At 42.0% G+C, this 21,237-nt stretch overlaps 1 protein-coding gene across 5 annotated transcripts in view; it reads right to left on the bottom strand.

The window, feature by feature from the left end:
* Nucleotides 1-20,947, bottom strand: part of FMO1 (flavin containing dimethylaniline monoxygenase 1) — a 37,884-nt gene extending 16,937 nt beyond the window's left edge. For 3 of the 5 annotated variants that reach the window (XM_028840251.2, XM_077965017.1, XM_077965063.1), the window contains exons 1-3: nt 20,816-20,947; nt 11,105-11,242; nt 2,077-2,265 (exon numbers count right to left, since the gene is read on the bottom strand). In XM_028840251.2, coding sequence (XP_028696084.1) covers nt 2,077-2,265; nt 11,105-11,236 — 321 coding nt within the window. In that variant the 5' untranslated portion in view covers nt 11,237-11,242; nt 20,816-20,947. 5 annotated transcript variants of the gene reach the window in all.
* Between the last annotated feature and the right edge of the window lie 290 nt (nt 20,948-21,237).

The following is a 21,237-nucleotide window of genomic DNA, read 5'->3' as shown; positions in this document are numbered from 1 at the left end:
CTTTGCACCTCAGTATGAATTATTCAATTTATTTGAATGATTTTTCTTTACAAAACAAACTCATTCATTAGTCATGTTTATCTGCTTAGCAGTTTAGGGAACAATTTGGCAATTTTGAGGTTTTCAAGATTATGGTTTTCTTAAAGTGCCAGTATTTTAAAATGGCATTCTTGTAATTTTACATGCTTTTGTGATGGAGTGCTGTTTTGTTACAGAATTTTGACTTGGATTCTTTCCATTTGCATTTGTTTATGTAATTTCAGGAGGAATACTGAACATCTGAGTCCTGGATGATACTAATAAACTAATAATTGCAGATTTTTCTTTTAAACAAACAAGCAAACAAACAAAAAACTATAACAAGAGTCACCTTTACTCCAGTTCCCAACAAGTTCCTCCTCTCCATCTGAGACCATCTCAGCCCGGACCTTATTGTTCATATCACTATCAGCATTTTTGTGAAAGCCATTCAACAAGTCTCTAGGAAGTTCCAAAGTTTCCCACATTTTCCTTTCTTCTTCAGAGCCCTGCAAACTGCTCTAACCTCTGTCGGTTACACAGTTCCAAAGTCACTTCTACACTTTCCAGTATCTTTTCACCAACTCCCCACTCTACTGGTACCAATTTACTATATTTGTTTTCATGCTGCTGATAAAGACATAGCAGAGACTGGGCAATTTACAAAGGAAAGAGGTTTAATGGAGAACTCATAGTTCCTCATGGCTGGGGAAGCCTCACAATCATGGCAGAAGGTAAGGAGGAGCACGTCACGTCTTACGTGCATGGCAGCAGGCAAAGAGAGAGCTTGTGCAGGGAAGCTCTGCCTTCTAAAGCCATCAGATCTCATGAGACTTATTCACTATCAGGAGAACAGTATGGGAAAGACCTGCCCCCATGGTTAAATTACCTCCCACTGAGTCCCTCCCCCAACATGTGGAAGTTCAAGATGAGATTTGGATGGTAACACAGCCAAACCTTATCAGAGGGCTTTTAAGATCAGGAATGTGAATGTAAATTTTATTTTCCACTTGTTTTGGTTAATGTCTCCATTTCTGTTGCTTTCTATGTATAATTTTCTGTGAATTCCTCATCATCCTCATCTCTGATAGGGGAGGGAGAAAGGAGAAGGGAAACATAGATTTTCATATGTTTCTTGGAGAGGAAACAGAGAAAAAAAGGGGGAAAAAAAGAGGACAAAAAGGATATATTATTCATTTGTCCCTGCCCTACTACCTTCCTCCTGTCTCTAACCTCTGAAATGGGAGAGGAATGGGGCATTGTAGAATAACAATATTCAAAGATTTTTCTATTTTCAAGAATATCTAGAAAAGATTTCCTTCACATAGCAAGGTTCTCTTGTGTATGGGCCACTGCACATGTTTATTCCTATGAAAGGATAGTCAAGAAGAGAGTGGGAGCTGGGAGTGGTGGCTCATGCCTGTAATCCCAGCACTTTGGGAGGCCAAGGCAGGAGGATTGCTTGAGCTCAGGTGTTTGAGATTGCGTGGCCAACAGAGTGAGACCCCATCGCTACAAAATATAAAAAGTTAGCTGGGTGTGGTGGTGTGCATCTGTGTTCCCAGCTACTTGGGAGGCTGAGGTATGAGAATCACCTGAGCTTAGGAAGTCCAGGCTGCAGTGAGCCATGATCACACCGCTGCATTCCAGCCTGGGCAACAAAGTGAGACCCTGTCTCAAAACAAACAAACAAACAACAAACAAACAAACCCAAACAGGAGACTGGGGAAAGGGGCTGGTAGTTCTCAGTGTCCATGTGGGTAGGCATTTGGCCCAAGCTGAAAATGTGGCTTGATATTTTTAGGTTTCCTAAGATACTTGGATATAAGTATTGCAAACTAAAATTTTATACTTGTGAATCTTTACACAAAGTATCCACCCCCACCTCCAGATTTACTTGAAGTGGGGAGTGAGTATAGGGAGAAAATGAATCTAGTCAGGTGTCATTAATATTGCCAGTTTAGTATCTCATCTACAGAGCCCATGGCTAGGCTGGAGAGAGAAGAGAAAATATGTAGGAAATACTTTCTGACTACTAACTGATGTTCTGTGTCTTACCTTGAATTGAATGTGTTTCAGAAGGTTGAAGTGGTTTGCATACATTTTGAGATATTCCAGGAATTGAGAATTTGGCACATAGTTTGGATAATCTTCTGGGAATGGAAAGTCGGAGTAACAAGACATCTCCTTGCAGCTGTTGGAAACCACAGACTTGTAGAGACTGGCTCTGCCTTCTTCAACATGTTCCTGTACAAACAGTGCACACACATGAACATTCATTGCATGCTCACAAATAAGCCTGGGAAGAACTCACCTGTCCAGATGCACACAGTATCACTGCCAAGCACAGGATAATAGAGAAATACATGAGAATCAGGAAATGGTATTTATCTGAATGATGGACAATTGCTAGGTAATTTGGTTTTATGGGGTATTCTGGAAATGATTATGGAGAAGATGGTTCAGATTATGAAGGATCTTGTATCCAAAGTTAAGGAATTTGGATTTTACAGGAAGGTTATGCCAATTTACTGAACGTTCTAAATATAGAAGTGATTCATATCACTTCTAAATTTTGGAAAGATAACTCTGGTTCTACAAAAGGTGAATTAGACGGGACTGGGACAGAAGGAAGGGGGCGTTAGCCCGGAGCCTAAAACACAAATCCACTTAATTGCTAATGAGGGCATGAGCAGAGGCAATGACAACTGGAACCCAGAAAGGTGAGATTTGTGAGGTGGCAGTAAGGCAGAACATATAGGATTGCAAAATCAATTAGATTTAGGGGTTGAGAGAGGAAGCAGTCAAAGGTTTCCAGATTGGACAACTGTGTGTGTGGCATAGCACTAACCAATTTCCCACCCCCAGTTTTTACTCAAATAACTAGCAAATATCAATATCTCATAAGACTACAGCAAAGTTAAATAATAAGCAGTTTCAGTAATGTTTTTAATATACATTGCCTCTGTCTTTTGGGCAGTGGTAAGGAGGATTATTCTGATTTCAGTGGAAAGGTTCTTGTATTTTAACATTATTTACCATCTTGCATATGTAGAGTTCATTTTTCCTGTGAAATAAAAATTATTTAATTTATGCAAACAAGTAGAAACACGAGCATAAACCTCACATACAGAGGGCTTTCTCTGTTTCTGCAAAGGATATGAACTGATATCACATATAGATTCATGTATCTGCATGAAATATACAGCAATCACAGATAACAAAATTATAAATATACCTCTGTGGTTTAAATTAATGTTATTTATCTCATTGACTGATAAGAGTTGATTATAACCTGCTTATCTGAGGCCCACCCGTCACACCAACTCAGCTAAAATGCTTGAGAAAGATGACTATTTAAATCTTGATATTTTATTCAGCTGGAATATCTAAAGCAGTGTTATTCAAATATAGTCTGCAGAGTAATACTGATATGAATTGTTTGTTACCAGTCTGTTACAGGATAACTACAGAAATCAAGAGTAAGCATTTAGAAACTTTTATAGCAATAATTTGGCATTGCTCAATATGTAAGCATGTGGTCACCATTTTGTTGAACAGGATATAAATCGGTCTTGTTTTTGTCTAACTTGTGTGATGAGTTTGAGTTGGGTACTAGTCATATGCCATAGGACTGCATTATCATGTGCGACGTTTTAAGGTTATTTTGAAAACTGTCATCCAAAAGTGCATTAAATCTGGAATCATTTGCTTTCACTGAAAGATAATTTATATTTAACCTTATAGTATAAGTTATTTGAACTGGTTACGGATAAAAGACTGAAGATACATTAAAAAAAATATAGCACTATCAGCTTCATTTTGGATAGCAGTTAAAAAATACCCTGAACTTGCTGAGACTGGTTTAAAAATCTCTTCCTCATTTCAATCAACATAGCTCCGTGAGCCTCCTTTCTCTACTTTGACTGCTGTTAAGCAATGTTTAGAAATAGTTTAGATACATATTATCCCCTGCAAAGAGCATTGCCATCCATTCAAACCAGATTAGGTAAATTGACAACCAGGAAGCAAGATTAATTGTCATATTAAAAACCTTAAATAGTAATATAAAAATGTGTATTTAAAATGTGTCTACCAGTGTCTAACATGCAGAACTGCAATTTCTTACAAAATATTTGTTTGGCAAAAAGTTACAAGCATAATGATGACTCTCTGTGTCAATTGCCTATGTTTCAAAGAACAATGTGTTCATTTTTTGTAATTGTTTTCTCTTATATCTATGTCGTTTAATGACACTTACTGAAATTCATTTTATAATTTCTGACTCTATAAATTTAAAATTTACGTTTTGTATTTTTTCTTTGTGTGATTTTAATTTTTCTAAGAATTCTTTTTATTATATTTGACAACAGTCTACAATTAATTGGAAAAAAACTTGATTGTTCTTCACTGTTTGAGAAGCATAGCTCTGTAGCTCAGTACCTTTTAATTTTGTTAGGATGTGCTTGGGTAGTCTTATTAACATGTGGATGCTGACTCTGTAAGTCAGGCTGAGCCTGAGATTGTGCATTTCTTTTTTTCTTTTCTTTTCTTTTTTTTCTTTTTTGAGATGGAGTCTCACTCTGTTGCCCAGGCTGGAGTGCAGTGGCCCGATCTCGGCTCACTGCAATCTCCACCTCCTGGGTTCACGCCATTCGGCTGCTTCAGCCTCCCGAGTAGCTGGGACTACAGGTGCCCACCACCATGCCTGGCTAATTTTTTTTTTTTTTAATTTTTACTAGAGACGGGGTTTCACCGTGTTAGCCAGGATGGTCTCGATCTCCTGATCTTGTGATCCGCCTGCCTCGGCCTCCCAAAGTGCTGTGATTACAGGTGAGAACCACTGTGCCTGGCTGAGATTGTGCATTTCTAACAAGCTCCTATGCAGATGCTGCTGGCCCATGGACCATATTTTCAGTGAGAGTGCTTTAGGGTGCCCAATAGGATGTATAGAAGCCACATAAACACTTTTGAATTTACCAGTGGCCACATTAAAAAAGTAAAAAGAAACAAGTGAAATTAATTTTAAGAGTATATTTTATTTAACTCAATATACCCAAAATATACTTTTTCTCTCTATATATATAAATTTAATATATATAAAAATTTGTGTGTGTGTATATATATAAATTAAAAATTTTAAAGCATTTTATAATGGCATGTTTAAATATCAGCGATTCATAGAAACTGAATAAGCCAGGGAACCATTTATTTTATGAAATCTTAAAGCCAATTAACTAACAAAAACAAAGGGAAAAAGAAACCTTCCGTTTCTCAAAACATAGGAAGATAATTGTCAAGGCAGAAAGATGAAGTGCTTCCAGGAAACACTGAAGCTTGTTGTGAAATAATGTATCACAGATGTTAATATATGAGAAACTGTAGCTTAGAGAAGAAACCTAGCCCTCAGGATAAAATCTAAGACCAGTACTTACTCTTGTCTCTCTTTCCTTCCACTGATTGTTTCTCCTGGAAATAGAAAAGGTCTGGAGTATTTAGCATATACACAGAGAGTATGAGTCTATGCCCCTTCTGAATGGTATTGGTAGGACCTGGGCCCTCACCTCCAGTGTTCATCTCACTGTGCAATCTGCCCCAGTGATTTCCAGGCCCTGCCAGACTTCAATAGCCAGCCCGCACCCTCCCACCCGCGCTGCAGATCCTCTGAGCATTGTACCTGGGGGGTCCAGCAGTTGCCTTGAACTCTGACGGTGGAAACACATGCCTCTAAAAATGGATGGGGCCACTTAGGAGAAGATTTTTGTTTTCATGAAGAGAAAAATGGGTGAGTGGAGAAAAAAGGAGAGGAGTGTTGAACTGTGGAAAGAGGGAAGAGACTAAGAGCACGAGCAGAGGGGTTTCTGTCCTTCTGGTCCATTTTGGTCCCGCAGTACAGTGGGGAGGTCACCATCACCACTGGCATTGACCATCACCACTGGCATACTTGCTTGGACTCCTTGAGACACAGCCCAGGGTTGGCCTGATTCTTGAGCTGTGAAACAGACTCCAGAAATGCATGCAATGTAGTTCTTAACAGAATAGGCCTCAACGCCAGACTGCCTGGGTTTATACTCAAGGTCTACATTTTTAGCTGGGTGATCTGGGAGTTTTCTTAACTTCTCTCAGTTTCTATATCTATATGCTGGAAAAATAATATTATATATCCCCTAGGATAAATTGGAGTGATAGCTATCATGCTATTGGAACAAGGAAGCAATGGTATCATGCTAATGGTACTAATGGAACAATGCGTCTAGACTGTCAATAATATTAATCATTATTTGTATTATTCTTTCACAGCTACCATGGAAATTTATTTTCCTGAGCTTGTGTCCTTCAGGCAGGAGTGTAGGCAATGAGAAGAAAATTTTGTCAAGTCAATTCTTTTCTTTCTCATTAAAAAAAAAAAAAAAAACCAGATATAAAGTGATAATAAAAGTCATCCCTAAATAGAGACCTTCTCTCTATATACACAACATTCACGTCTCCTGTTCTCCAAGAATGTTAATTTCTTCCTTCTTTTCATTTCCTTAAAACAGCTGGCACCCAGTTTACTTTGTTGCCCCTTCTCCCTGGTGAGAGTCAGACTCTCGCTGGAGGGCAGGGTCCAGTTCCTGGGTCTATATCGCAGGAGAGCTGTGGAAACCTCAGAGGAAATTTGAGGAACCTTCAAGAATGCAAGCTCCATGAGAATAGGGGCCTGTCAGGGGTACCCCACTAGGATGATCGTAATTAAAACATGTTTATTGAATATATGAAGACACGTTTTAGAAATAAGGATTTTAATGAAAGTTCACAGGAATCAGATTTGCCAAACCTAAAGAAGAAATAGTTGAGGAACTATTCCTCAGTGATTTATAAGTGTGAATTATTTTTACACTTCATCATTGCCCTCACTGAATGTAAAACTACGTCGTATGTAAGGCACATAGTAGGATTTCAATCAATGTTTGTTGAATAAATGAAAGCGTGCATGTGCCGAGGAAAAGAACTGGATGCACATGAGGAAGACATCATTCTAGGGAGGGTTAATGGGCCCCAGCAAATGTTACAGGGAGGTGAAGGATGAAGTCCAGTGTGTTTCTACCCCACAGTACTGTTAGTCACCTCTAGATGATGTCTGTGTGCTTCTACCTGAAGACTGTTTTCAAAGTCTCTTCCTGCACTACAATGATCTGAAAGTAATATTTGATGGTAATTCCTCAAATTTTGTTTCAAGTATCACTTTGTAACGGTGATAGTCAACCTACAGTGTTACTTTCCTAAGCCTCCCCTCCCTCTGAAGAGTCTGAGAAGTGTTCCACACGCATGCCCGGACTCTACTTGGGTCAGAAGTGGTTCTTTATCCCTGTAGCATTTTTCTTTTTAGTGGTTTCTACCCTCTCTCCTTTCCCAGGGTATGATGTTCTTTCTTTTTCATTGTAACTCCTGCCTGATCTCTCTTCTCCTTAAAACTGTGGTAGCTGGGAGAGGCCAGAGTCACGACCTTGTGAGTATCCAATGAAATGCGGTAATTTATTTATTTATTTTTGTCTTTTCTTTTCTTTTTGTGGAGAACAGGGTCTTGCTATATTGCCCAGGCAGGTCTTGAACTCCTGAGCTCAAGCTATCCTCCTGCCTCTGCCTCCCTAAGAGCTGGGATTACAGGCATGAGCCACTGTGTCTGGCCAAAATGCAGTAATTTATAATGTCTCCATTCTCTGGGCCCTCTCCCTATCTGGAAATGGAAACTTTCTCCACATGTGTTTTATTGGATCTCTGCAATTTGCCTTTCTACTTTTGCATTAGGGTCCCTTTCACCCTAAGGCAATAAGAATTCCATTTTGAACACTTTCTGGTAAGCATAGCCATTGCCAGGGCAGGGTTTTTAATTCTAAAGGTTTTAAATGGGCCACCTACCTTGAGTGCAAAGACATCTCTAACCTTTGTGTGTGTGTGTGTGTGTGTGTGTGTGTGTGTGTGTGTGTGATGTGTGTGTGCCTGTGTGTGTTGGGGAAGGAGGAAAAGGAATGCCTCTACAAAGACTCAGGAGACTCATTGCATGTAAGAGCTGAATGCACCTTTAAGGCCGCCTAGTTTAGGAATTTCCAGTCAAGCTTTAGAGGAATCTCAAGGTATTACAGAGGTGCCTAAAAAGGCTGCAGTGTCAAGAGAAGGCTGCTGCATGAAGGTGAGGGTGGATTTTCCTAAGCCCCCTACTAATTCAGCTTTTGTATGTGTTTCATACTGGTCCCATGTTTTCATTTTATAAATGAGGTAATAGAGCTGGAATGACTTGCAAGTTGGGTGCCATTTTACCTTGGCTACTGCTTGATACTCCGCTTACTCATCTTTTTGATGTCCAATTGCATTCTCCAGAATATTTCTTCTTTTTTTTTTTTTTGAGAGCTAGTCTTGCTCTGTCACCCAGGCTGGAGTGCAGTGGCACAATCTCAGCTCACTGCAGCCTTTGCCCCCCAGGTTCCAGCAATTCTCCTGGGTAGCTGGGATTACAGGTGCATGCCACCATGCCTGGATAATTTTCATATTTTTAGTAGAAACGGGGTTTTGCCATGTTGACCGGGCTAGTCTCGAACTCCTGACCTTAGGTGATTTGTCAACCTTGGCCTCCCAAAGTGCTGGGATTACAGGCGTGAGCCACCATGCCTGGCTGACCTCTATTTTTCTAATTCTCCAACCCCATTTACCATCCCTACACCCTCTTCACCCTCTGCAGGTGCCATATTTTCTCAATAGAATTGAGGTCTCTGTGTGCGTGCTCTTATACCTTCTTCCTCTACCTCAAAATTTCTCCTCCATGTTCACCTCCCATTCCCCTCCAATCTCTGGGGAGGGTGTATCTCTTGTCTTCCCACCTTGCCAGGGCTAACCCTTGCACCTGTGCCTACAATTCCACTCCTCCCTTTTCCTGCCAGGATCATGTCTCAATTTGGATTTATGTGCTCAGTTATTTCCAGTCATCCAGATAGTTTCTATTTGCCCACAAAAATCTTTGAGTCTTCCCATCATGCAAACAAAACAAACACAACAACCAGGAGATCTCCTTAATTTTGTTCCTCATTACCCATTGTTTTTAAACTGAGTGTAAACCGCTTGCCCAAACATGCAGCCACCCTTTTCCCTCCCATTCCTCCTCTTACGTGTACCTTATGCACCAAAAAGCTATTTTAATTTTCCAAATATGCCCGGTACTTTTTCTTTACTGTCCCTACCCTCCCTGGTGTCTTCTGCTCGATCTTGTCTACCTGTTGAAAGTTTTCAAAGTCCATCACACACTACCTCTTCAGTGAAGCCTTCTCTGGCTTCCTAAACGTGGCTATCATCCTGCTCTTAATGAAATGCCCACAGCACTGTTTCTGACTTGCAAAATCCTAGCCTTCTTCCATCTGCCTAACAGCTCCTGAGGGGAGGGTGAATCCTTGTCATTTTTGTGTCCCCCACAGTGTTTTGTGCTTTGTGCACTGGTGTTTGACCTACCTGATTTACACAACTGGAAATGGGCCCAGCTGGATCTAGACCCATTTCTCATGATTCTTAGATCAATGATTTTTAGTGTTAATGATTAGGTGCCTGTGACCTATATAAGAAGCATTTATGTCTGGTGTTGCAGGAGGCTAAGTACTGCTTTTGATCTTTAGGTTTAGTTTTTGTTTTGATTGAGATTACTTTAGTTAAATAACTCTGCTAATTTAGTTAGGCAGTTTCATCTTTCAAGCCAACTCCTGACCCTGACTGATTAGGTATGCTTCTTTGGAATCATGTTGTTAAGAAGGATTCTGAGGCTCCCTAGGGGAAAGGCATCATGTTTGATTAGTAATGTCTTCGATGGACGTGGGAGGGGGGAGATTTTTGGTCTAGGTGTCAGGTTTCTGCCATCCTGTTGGAACATGTGTGGTTTGATTCCTGAGAAGAGGCATGCTCTTTTACCTGGTCCTCTTTGGCAGTCTCCGGGCATTGATGATCACATTTGGTGGTGGGTACACTTTAAGATATGCAGTTCTTTATGTGATGCCAAGCAGCCTATGCTGGAGGACTGTGGCTAAACTAGTAACCTTGGCTTCTCTGGAGTTTTACTCACTGAGCTAGAAAAGAATTACTTTTATTTCAGTTCCGAATTCTACCCTTCTGTAATAGAGAAATGCTGTGTCTTTCTCTCAGCCCCTCAGGGGATCTGAGGCCTGGTTATCTGATACTTTGCTTCTTTTCACTCTTTCTGACAGCTTTCTCCTCAGCAAATTTAAAGCTCATGGGAAATGTTTTTGCTCTAAAGGAGGGAAAATAGAAACTCTGGAAAGATTTGATGCAAATGTTTCCCTGCCTGAGCCACGGAGTTCAGAGAACATTTTCCCTGCCCGGCTTCGGGGTTTCATTGGCTGTAAGAAGGGCCCTTGTGAGCTCATGGGACCCCAGGCCAGGCAAGGGTGGGCTTTATAGTCCCCTTTCCTCGGTCCTCACCCCTTCATTCCTTTCTCTGGTCCGGGCAGTAACCCTGCTGAGACTTGAGTGTATTACTTTTCTTCTGCTCAGGGAATTAAAAAAAAGACTCAAAACTCACATTCTTTTCTTCTGTTTGTTCTTGGCCTGCACTGGGATTGCCGGGGCAGCAGGCCCTTGATTATGGAGCTCATCCTACACGCAGCCCTGAGTCTTTAATGCAGATGGAGCCAGGCTGGGAGAAGAAGCAGGTAAAAGCTGCTCAGTCTTGCAGGCAGGGGCTGAAATTCTTGCTCTTGCCCCTAGCACTGCCGTCTCTGGCCTTGCTTCAGATGCCCTTGTCCTGCTCCTCTGCTACTGGAGCTTTCCTGGCCTGGCCCAGTTACCGCATTCTCTTCCACACTTCTTGGGCATCTTTGCAAACACTTCTTCCCCTTGGCTCTAGATAAAGTGTACAAGTCTGTTCTGACTTCCACCCAAGCTCACCCGTGTCCTGTTTCTTTTACAATATCAATGGCTCCTCGTGGCCACCTGTTTAGCAGACATTTCTAACCTTCCTCAAGGCCACCAACCCTTGTGAAAGAAGCACAGGTATAATTTCCCAGCTGCCAAGCCATTCTCCAATAGACAAAGTTGTTGAAACCTCACTTACGGTGAATCTCCACAGCCCTCCAAGGTCGTCGCTCCTCTCAAAGCAGGTGGGCTCCAGTCCTTCTTCCAGACAGCACTTGATGGAGGCCAGGCCGCTGACCCCAGCTCCCACAATGGCGACTCGCTTGGCCATGTTCTCCTGCATGGGAAAAATGAAGCAGGCTTTTTATTCATAAGCTCCACCCCATCCTTGGCTGCTCTAACAAGCCAGGAAAAAGAATTTGGAGGATTAGACGATTTGCTCAGTTTGAATCTTCTGTAGCGGGTCTCTGGTGTGTGAATGTGAGAAGAGAAATGTTCAGGTCACAGGTAAACCCTGTGCTTGGTATGTTCCCACCCCTCATGCAGCACTGGTGCCAAATGTTAGTACAGTTGTCAAGGCTGTAGCTTCTGGCAGAGCTGCTGGAATTGGACCTTTTACTGGACAGAGTCTTGCATTTCAGACTGTGCTGCTGTCTCTAGTCTCCATTCTGCAGCCCTAGAACTGCACAGATCAGCAGACTAGGAAAAGGTCACCTTGTCAGACACATTCTCTTTATCACATACAAAACTGAAGCTCAGACTGGTGTGGTGACCTGACCCAACACCACACAGCGGCTGGTGGGATGGAGTTGGGACCAGGAGCCACCACACCTGTGGTACCACAGGTATTACTGCAGCGCTGCCCTGTGTGATCCTGCCCCTGGCACAATGCCACAGTCCCAGCTGTGCTGTTGGCATGTCCCTTTCACAGGTCACCAGTGATGGTCACCAGTGGGAGAGAGAGAGGGTGGCTGCCAGGGAGGGTTTGTGGTAGAAGGGTAGGCATGCAAAGCCATCCCTCCCATCTCAATTGAATACTGATTCACCTCCAGGGCACATGGCACAGTCACTACTGGGATGGGCCAGAGAATCTTCTGGCACCAGGCCATGTGTTAATAACACATGTGTAAGAACACTGAGAGGCAATAGAGTGCATTGATTAAGCAACCAGGCTCTGGATCCAGGCTGCCTCAGATAAAGCCCAGCTCTGTCAGTTACTACGGTGTAATCTCGGACAGATTAACCCTTCTGTGTTTCACAAATATAAAGAAAACAATAGTAGCTTCCTTGAAGTGTTTTGTGAGAATCAAGTGGGTTAATAATGTAAAGTGTCTCAAAATAGCTCCTGGCACATAGTAAGTGCTCAGTAGCTGTAAGTTATTGAAACTTTAAAAGCATTTCCAAGAACTGGTTTCATCTGCCTTTCACATCAATGATCCTCTGTTCTTTTAATTCCTATAGCATTTCTGGTCAGTAGCACACACATTTAACACTAAATTATATGATGTTAGCTTTCCCCCCCAATATATTTTTGTGACAGTTTTATCTCCCTAAGTTTCTTAAGTGCAGTGCCCCTAAAGACATAATTTTTCTAAAAATTTGCTATTTTTTATTTCACAGGTGAAATCTCTTCTCAAATCTGGATATGCACCTTTTGTTTTTTTGCATTAGGAACCTGAGAGAAGCAGCTCAACTATGGAGACTAAAATATCCAATATTTTAGTCAATATTGGATATTTTAGTCCTAACTATAGAGACTAAAATACTCAATAATTTTTAAAATGAAATAAAAAGGTCCTCTTTTTTCAAGCAACATGTAAAAGTGTTGTAGGGCTGCTTGCTTCCCGTAGCAACCAGATATAATTTATTGGGGAAGAAATAGTAGATTCCTTTGAGGGGAAGTCATGTTTTAGGCCCTGATGGACACTATAAAATCAAAAACCTTGTATAATTTCTCCCTCTTTGGGCCCAAAAGGAGTAAGGTGACCTCACATTTAGAGAGGCAGTTGAAGTATGGGTATTGGGGGTAGACACATGTGTTTCAGAATCCTGCTCTATCGTGAGTCAACTTGGTGACATAGGAAAATGACTTACCCCCTTTGAGCCTCAGTTTACTCATTCGCAAGATGGGATAGAATGCTACTCTTTTTTTTTTTTTGAGATGGAGTCTTGCACTGTTGCCCAGGCTGGAGTGCAGGGGCGCTACCTCGGCTCACTGCAAGCTCCGCCTCCTGGGTTCACACCATTCTCCTGCCTCAGCCTCCTGAGTAGCTGGGATTATAGGCGCCCACCACCATGCCCAGCTAATTTTTTGTATTTTTAGTAGAGACGGGGTTTCACCATGTTAACCAGGATGGTCTCAATCTCCTGACCACATGATCCGCCCGCCTCAGCCTCCCAAACTGCTGGGATTACAGGATTGAGCCACTGCGCCCGGCTGAATGCTACTCATTTTTGTACGACATAGTAGCCATTCGATAAAAAATATCCACTTTAATGAGAAAAACAATTCCAGGAAAAAGGAAAGGGTATTGCATATATACATATGATATTGGCAGTTATGCACAGAAGCATGCTGGCTCTATAAAGACAGCAGGTCTGACCATAGCATGACATTAGTGCCCACAGCAGGACAGCAGGAAACAAAGCAGGTTCTCTGTGTTAGGGGAGGGTGAGGAGCCATTTCTATGAGCCAGGTTGAGAAAAAGGGTGAGGCAATTTTCCTATCTCCCCTGAAACTAGAGAGGAGGCCGGTAGAGGGGGGCGTTTTTCTCTGGAGAAAGGCTAGTAGTGTTTATCCTGCAAGGATGTCCAGAAGGGTGTCCCAGACAGAAGAAATGGGCTCCTGGTGTGGGAAGGACCAGTGTTATATATTTCCTTGCCTAGGATGTAGCTTCAGGTACACACTGATGACTGAAAGCACCTGGCTCGTTTAGTAAGAAGGGACTATCTACTCCAAGTGCCTGGAGAAGAGGGAAATACAGCTGGAGACCTGGATCTGCTGTGAACTAACTGTGGAGACCTTGAGCAGAGGACTGAACTGCCTTGGGCTCACTTTGCAAAAGTGGATCTAAGTAGTCTCTTAATCTAAGCACCTGACTCAGTAATGTAAACATTTGCCTTTAAACGTTTGAAGGATCAACGTGGAGAGAAAGGTTAGAATTATGGCCAGTGGTGGAACTGAAAAGGCACATTTTTGCGTATAGCCCCTTCCAGTGTTTCAAGCTCTAAAATTGGCTTTATTCAAACAGCGTCTAGATGACACATATTTGGAAGTATTATAAGCAGATTAACAGATCCTATAGAGGGTGGAATCAAATGCTCTATAAGATTCTATCAACTCAGATCTGTGATTCATTCTCTGATGAGTTCAGGCATCAAACACTCAGTGGCTTCTATATTGCTAAGCCCAGGGCTGCATATTGGGATTGCAAATGAAGAAAAAGGCATGATGCTTTCTCTAGAGCAGCAATCAGTCTGATCAGGAAGTCAGACATGAAAATAAATAATTACAAGATTCTGTGTAAGACGCTAAGACAGAAATATGTCTTACGTACAAATTGCAATAAGAGCACGAAGAAAGAGGTGCCAATTCTGACAATGGGTTAGTAGGGAAACAACACAGAGGAGTACTGTTTGCTCCAGATTTTGAAGGATGAATAGACCTCAGTGGGCAGAGGAGGGAAGAAAGTGGACTTTAGAGTTAGGGAGCACTGTCACTAGGGCTGGAGGTGGTCACAGAGGCGTGTGAGGCTGTTTGACCCCACAGTGAGCTTGCCTTACTCTTGACTCCTAGACCAACCGCAGTGTATCATTCACAAGACATTGTTGATGAACCGATTATGTCTATTAGTTTTCTGTATGTATAAGGCATATGTTTCCCCAAAGTAGGCATTTTCTTTGGCTCATGTCTTATTTTCTTGTAGTTCCTAGCAACACACTTGGTCTATAATAGCTGTTAGTAGGCATTTTCTTTGTCTCGTCTCTTATTTTCTTATAGCTCCTAGCAACACACTTGGTCTATAATAGCTGTTGTGTAACTATTTGGCAGTGGGTTGATTTTGTGATGGGTAAAATGAATTCATTCATCATCTTATATCCATTTCAATTTAAAAATTAACTCAGGCCAGAGGTGGTGGCTCATGCCTGTAATCCTAGCACTTTGGGAGGCCGAGGTGGACAGATCACTTGAAGTATTCAAAACCAGCTGGTCAACATGGTGAAACCCCGTCTCTACTAAAAATACAAAACAATTAGCTGGGCATGGTGGCATGCACCTGTATTCCCAGCTACTTGGGAGGTTGAGGCAGGGGAATTGCTTGAACCTGGGAAGCAGAGGTTGCAGTGAGCTGAGATTGTGCCACTGCACTCCAGCCTGGGTGACAGAGCAAGACTCCATTTAAAAAAAAAAGTTAACTCAGTAAAAATTTGCTATAAGCTAATATCCTAGGTCAAACATTCCTTCCTCAAAATTATCTTTTATTGGCTAGTCCAAAGGTAGTGAGCTATCTCAACTGATTGTTCCCAGTCAGTGACAGGGTTACAGATTTAATTCCTTGTTCTACTTTTTCCCCCCTTCTCGCTACTGTATTTGACTAGTCTTAAAAATCACACAACTTTTTGTTAAACATCCAATAAACAGAAGCCTTCTCCCTAGGCCACCACCATACCTTAGCTGGACCAGATGTAGTCAGACTTCTCTGAGCAGTAAATCTCCCTGGGGCTTTTCCTTATTATTATTATTATTATTTTTGGGATGGAGTTTCACTCTTGTTGCCTAGGCCTGAGTGCAATGGCATGAACTCGGCTCACTGCAACCTCCATCTCCCAGGTTCAAACGATTCTCTTGCCTCAGCCTCCCGAGTAGCTGGGATTACAGGTGTACACCACTACGCCTGACTACTTTTGTATTTTTAGTAGAGACGGGGCTTCTCCATGTTGGTCAGGTTGGTCTGGAACTCCTGACCTCAGGTGATCCACCCACCTCAGCCTCCCTTATTAATTTTTAAGGAGATGAGATCTCACTATGTTGCCCAGGCTAGTTTTGAATGTCTGGGCGTACGTGATCCTCCTGCCTCTGCATCCTAAAGTATCTGACACAACAGCCATGAGCCACCATGCCTGGCAGTCTTTTGAATTTTTCATGGGACAGGTAGAGGGTTTAATTTGATATTTTTGTGGTAATCTACCTTGAAAATTTCGGGTTTATTTTTGAAGACAAAGTCACAGTATATCTGGAATCAGAGCCATGGGGTAAACTAGAAATGTGTATTTAATGATTGTATTTTAGAAAGTGAAGGAAATAAGTAGGGAAATATAAGAATGACGATAAGAGAAAGAAAGAGAGGAAAAGAAAAAAGGACACAAAGTCTGTTTCAAAGTCACCCTGAAAGGTATTTTGTTTTTTCTTTACGTTTTCAGTTCAGATCTGCTTGGTGTATCACCATGTTCCCATTTGAGTTGTCAAACGTGAGAAAAGCCAATATGAGAGCACATGAATGTGGAGGCACACAATATCAATATCAGCTTCACTCTCAGATCAAAATTCATGCTTCCAACCACTCCTTCAAGTATTGACAATTATATGAAACCAAACCAATTTTTTATTTTTGTTTGAAAGACTGAGATTCATTTAAATCAACAAACTCATATTCCTGAAGCCCCAGACTGTGGTAGGCAGACCTCTCTCTTCCGTCCCCTCACCCCCACCCCTTAACCACAGTGAGAGGAATGCAAGATGAGAAAACACGAGGGCCTCTGCCAGAAAAGGCTGCCCCAGATGCATGGTAAGCACAGTGCAGCTGTGGCTGTGGTGGCAGCTGCCACGGGCCCCTCCCTGTAAGTTAAGTCCCTGCAGCCACAGCTGTGGGAGAAGCGTACTTGTAGAAGCAAGGCCAGTTCAGCATCAGAAGGCAGAGGCAGCATCACTGACTCCCAGCCATGGAATGGATGGAGGGCACAGGGCTCAGGGACAGAACAGGCCAGGGGGAAAGGGGAGAGGCATGGCGGGAGGCTGAGGGCCCTAAATTTTGGCCCCAGGGAAAGAGACGAGGCCAGTTGGTCCAGTTTTGATGGGTATGGGGAAGGGACTGTATTAGTAAGCATAGGGGGAGAGGCTGCCAATAGGCACCCCAGACATGACAGGACAGGCTGAATCCCCACTCTGGCAGAAGGGAGCTTGACAGCTCTGGGGCTCTCTGGGAATGTCACTGCTAAAATGGATATATATATATATATATATATATATATATATATATATATATAGCATTCATGGGAGGGCAGGGGTCCTGGGGTGGGATCAGAGGATCTGGCATCGCATCCTGTAGCTGGTCATGCCTACCTGAGAGGCCTGGAGGAAACCAAAGTGGTTTAAAATATTTAAGTGTGCTTCTTCAGAAAAAATTTTGTCTCCTCACACCCCTTTTTATTTAAACTAAAAATAATTTCTTGTTAGTGACTGCTTTGCATTTAGACAGAGTGATTGATAACACTTTATAGGGGATTTTGTTAGGGTGAAAAGTACACTGACATGCCACTGCTGTTTATTGGAGTGTGATTTCACGTGCAAATGCAAAAACAACATTTAAAATGTTATTGCTCCTTATGTGGATATGCGACAGCACTCCTCTGGAGGGGGCACCAGCTGTAGGGAGTCTGTCCCTTGCAGACCCCGACCCCGGGACGGATGAATAAAGTACACTGACACACAGATATTCTGCTCTGTCAGTCCAGCTGGGGGTCTGAGCCACTTACAGTCTGTCTCCCTGCTGAGCCTTGTAAACAGTCGCGACTCGGCAGGGAGCCTGTAAGGACCTGGGACACTCAGAATATCTGTGTCAGTGTACTTTATTCATCCGTCACTGGGTCAGGGGTCTGCAAGGGACAGACACCCCACAGCCGGTGCCCCTCGAGAGGAGTGCTGCCCCAGCTGGTGACGCATGTGAGGCCTGTGTGAGGAACTGTGCGAGGAATGCTGTGAAGGAAACGCAAGGGACCGCCCGAAAACGAAGGTGAAGAAAGGAACCCCGCGGTCAAGTGAGTGAGTAATCAGTAAGTCATTACTGCGGCAGCACCCCTCACACGGGGCTCCAACTGCGGCAGCACTCCTCTCCAGGGGGCACCAGCTGCGGGGAGTCTGTCCCTTGCAGACCCCTGACCCCGCGACGTATGAACAAAGTACACTGACACACATGTATTCTGCTCTGTCAGTTCTCCTGAGGGTCGGAGCCACTTACAGGCTCCCTGTTGAGTCCTGTAAACAGTTGCGACTTGACCCTGATCAGCTAGTCAGACTCACATTTATTCAGTAAGATTAATTAACAGAAGCTTGAGTCAACACTATGAGAGGGTAGTTGACATTGTGGACTTCCCGAGTAAAAAGCACTTAAGCACCTGCGGTACATCAAAGGTTAGTTTTAAGATCATATGAGTAAACAAGCTAGCTAGGTAAACTACTCTGCCTTCCTTTGCTACTACTTTAATTTGTTTAACTAAAGGTAAAGATCAGGTTGCCTTCAACCATATCTATTATTGAAGTTATGCAAATTTATCGGCCTTCCAAGAAGATTTGTGTCTATCTCTATAATAATTACCTTTAATATTTTTCCCATCCCAGCATGGATATTTAATAAATATTTGGTCATTCCTTTGTTGGAAGGTTTAAAATAAATTTATTATTATTTTAATGAGAAAAGCCTCAGTAAAGCTGACTAAATATAAAAGAAATAAGTAATAAAAATAAGAAAATAAGACTAAATTAGGAAGGTAGATGTTAATGGGTGAGAATTGAATAAGAGAAGAAGTAAAATAACTTAAGCAACATAAAATTACTAAATGAGTTGGGAAATCACTATTGGTTGTATAAAAGTGATTTTTAACTACAGGGTTAGAAACGAATATGCCTTTTTTTGGTGAATTTTATACTGCTTCTTCTACTTTAAAGTTGTAAAATACAAATATATAATTTCCTGAAGTCAGATTGAGTGTCTGCTTTGGTTTAGCAGGACAATAGATCATGAGGGGTCTGAACATGAGGTGAGGCCTGCCATTCCCAAACTGCAGAGGTACCATGAGTTATTTCAAAATTTTGAAGAAGCACAGTGATTCTTGATGTCAGTCGAACACTGTGCTAAATATTAGCTGAAAGTAGTTAACAGTTTTAATATTTTATAAGACTGTGTTCCATTTGGTGACATCATATCTTTGCAAAGCTGGGTGTTTGGCAATTGCTATGACAAAAAGCAAGTATTGCATGAAAACCGAGGTGGAACAGAAGTGAAGGGATCATGTCTGATCTGACTCCAAGGTTTCAGAGGTTGTGCAGAACTCAGCAGGTACATAAACCCTATTATTAAGTAATTGTGATTAAGAATGAAATAAAAATATTATTTTTCTTTTAGTTTGTATATTACTTGTTCAAACAACTATAAAGTTGTTAGAACATAAATAATTATTAAGTTTTTGTCTACTTAATAAGAGGAACTATAGTCTGGGGGCACCGTGAAGAACTCACATACCAATGGTTCCTTGAATCTAGCCAGTTGAAAACTCTTGGGCAAGAGTCTTACTTTCTGAGTTTATTTTATTGCCCTGGAGATCTTATTTGCTGGTGCCAAGAAAATGCATATGATGCTATATTTGAACCTTGCACTGTATCAATTAGCCAGTGTTTAACTGTTTCCAGTGTGACTCACCTATGCATTTACTAAGAAGCCATTGGCACTGTCAGATTTGTATCCAGTCCTCTATGCATTCCCCATCTTCTCCTCCTTCCTTTCTCTCTCTCTCTCTCTCTCTCTCTCACACACACACACACACACACACACACACACACACACACACACCCCTACACCCTAGGGCATGAAAATACTTCAGAATACTGGTTGGCGCAGACTGCACAATGATACCCTGTCCTCAAGTGGGTTGTGACATTTCAGGAGTAATCAGAGAGAGATTCAGCTGGATGGCAGTTGGGGTGGGTGAAGGTACCTACTTAGTCCCTGGGAACAAAGGAGCACAGCTAGTAAGAAACTTGGGTCCGAGGAGGGCCATACTCTGGGATTTCTGTCCTCTAGCAGCAGCTCCTCATTTACTCAAATGTTCCTAACCACAACAAGCAAATAACAAAAGTTCTCCCAGGCTTTACATCCTCTGTGCCAGTAACAAGGCCAGAGCAGGTTCCCTAGGATGCAGGGGAAACTCTAAGAAATAACCAGGGACTCAGTTTCTCCATCTGCAAAACAGATGGCATAGACCTGGATATCTAGAAATGATTTTCAAATCCTTGATGTTTATACTCTTGTGAATTTAGCTGGAGCGGGATTAATAAAAAAGATCTGCCAATCACATGGAAATCAATAAATTTTGACATAATGCACAAAAAGAAGCATGAAACACTTTTAACAACAGAAAAAAGATGACATGACAGAACAGATTAGTCAAATTCTAAAGGGGCTTGCCTTTTGCTTCCCACTTGTGCCAAATGCCAACATTTGGTAGTCACCCTTCAAAAGTTATGATCTCAGACAATATTAGAAGCTGCTGATGGAAGCACTAAAAAAAAAAGTGACTTTTCCTCTTGCATTAGAAATCCAAGTTTTTCCCATTTGATTCAACCACTTAATAATCTACCCAGCAGTATACTTACCTGTGTACATGGAAGACATAAGTAAATATACTGCTGGATAGATTATTAATCAGTTGGATCAATGATATTGTTCCATTGTAAGTATCCAAACATTTACTACTCCTTACTACTCCTATACTTTGGGCCAAGGAGTAGCCAGGGTTGGCCAGAGAAAGCTTCTTTGTGATAAGGTGGTTCTTCCCTGGAGCACAATAACAAAACAGGAAAAATCCAGGCCCCACCTCCCTCATCCAAAGAAATCCAAGATTATATCTGTTTACTTACTTTATGTACTTGTAATTTCTGGTGCCAATGGCTCTGCCACACAGGACTCTGGTATTAGCAGAAATCAAAATGAATCAGCATGAGCGGTGCTGGCTTGGGAGTCCGCAGCACAGTGGATGAACCTGGTCTAAGAGATAAGTAATGTTAAATTTGAAACCCAAAGTTAGCCGTTGTTTATATTTTAACTTGTTGATTAACGCAACAGTGAAATGCTAGGAGAAACACTGTCTGGTGATACGCACTTTAGACTCACTCTTTTGCCTGCAGACTGTAAACTAAGTTAGGGAGTTACACCAGCATCCTCACTTGTTCATCAGTTTTTTTCTTTAAGGGGATGAGAATAAAATAAGACAACTAGGTTAACAGTTGCTACACCACAGATTCACTTTTAAAGGCTTTGATCCATTTCACCTTTAGAGACA

This window comes from Macaca mulatta, chromosome 1 (genome assembly GCF_049350105.2).
Source record: "Macaca mulatta isolate MMU2019108-1 chromosome 1, T2T-MMU8v2.0, whole genome shotgun sequence".
Classification (NCBI taxonomy): domain Eukaryota; kingdom Metazoa; phylum Chordata; class Mammalia; order Primates; family Cercopithecidae; genus Macaca; species Macaca mulatta.
The sequence above is the reverse complement of the archived record's forward strand: the minus strand, read 5'-3'. Positions and strand labels throughout refer to the sequence as shown.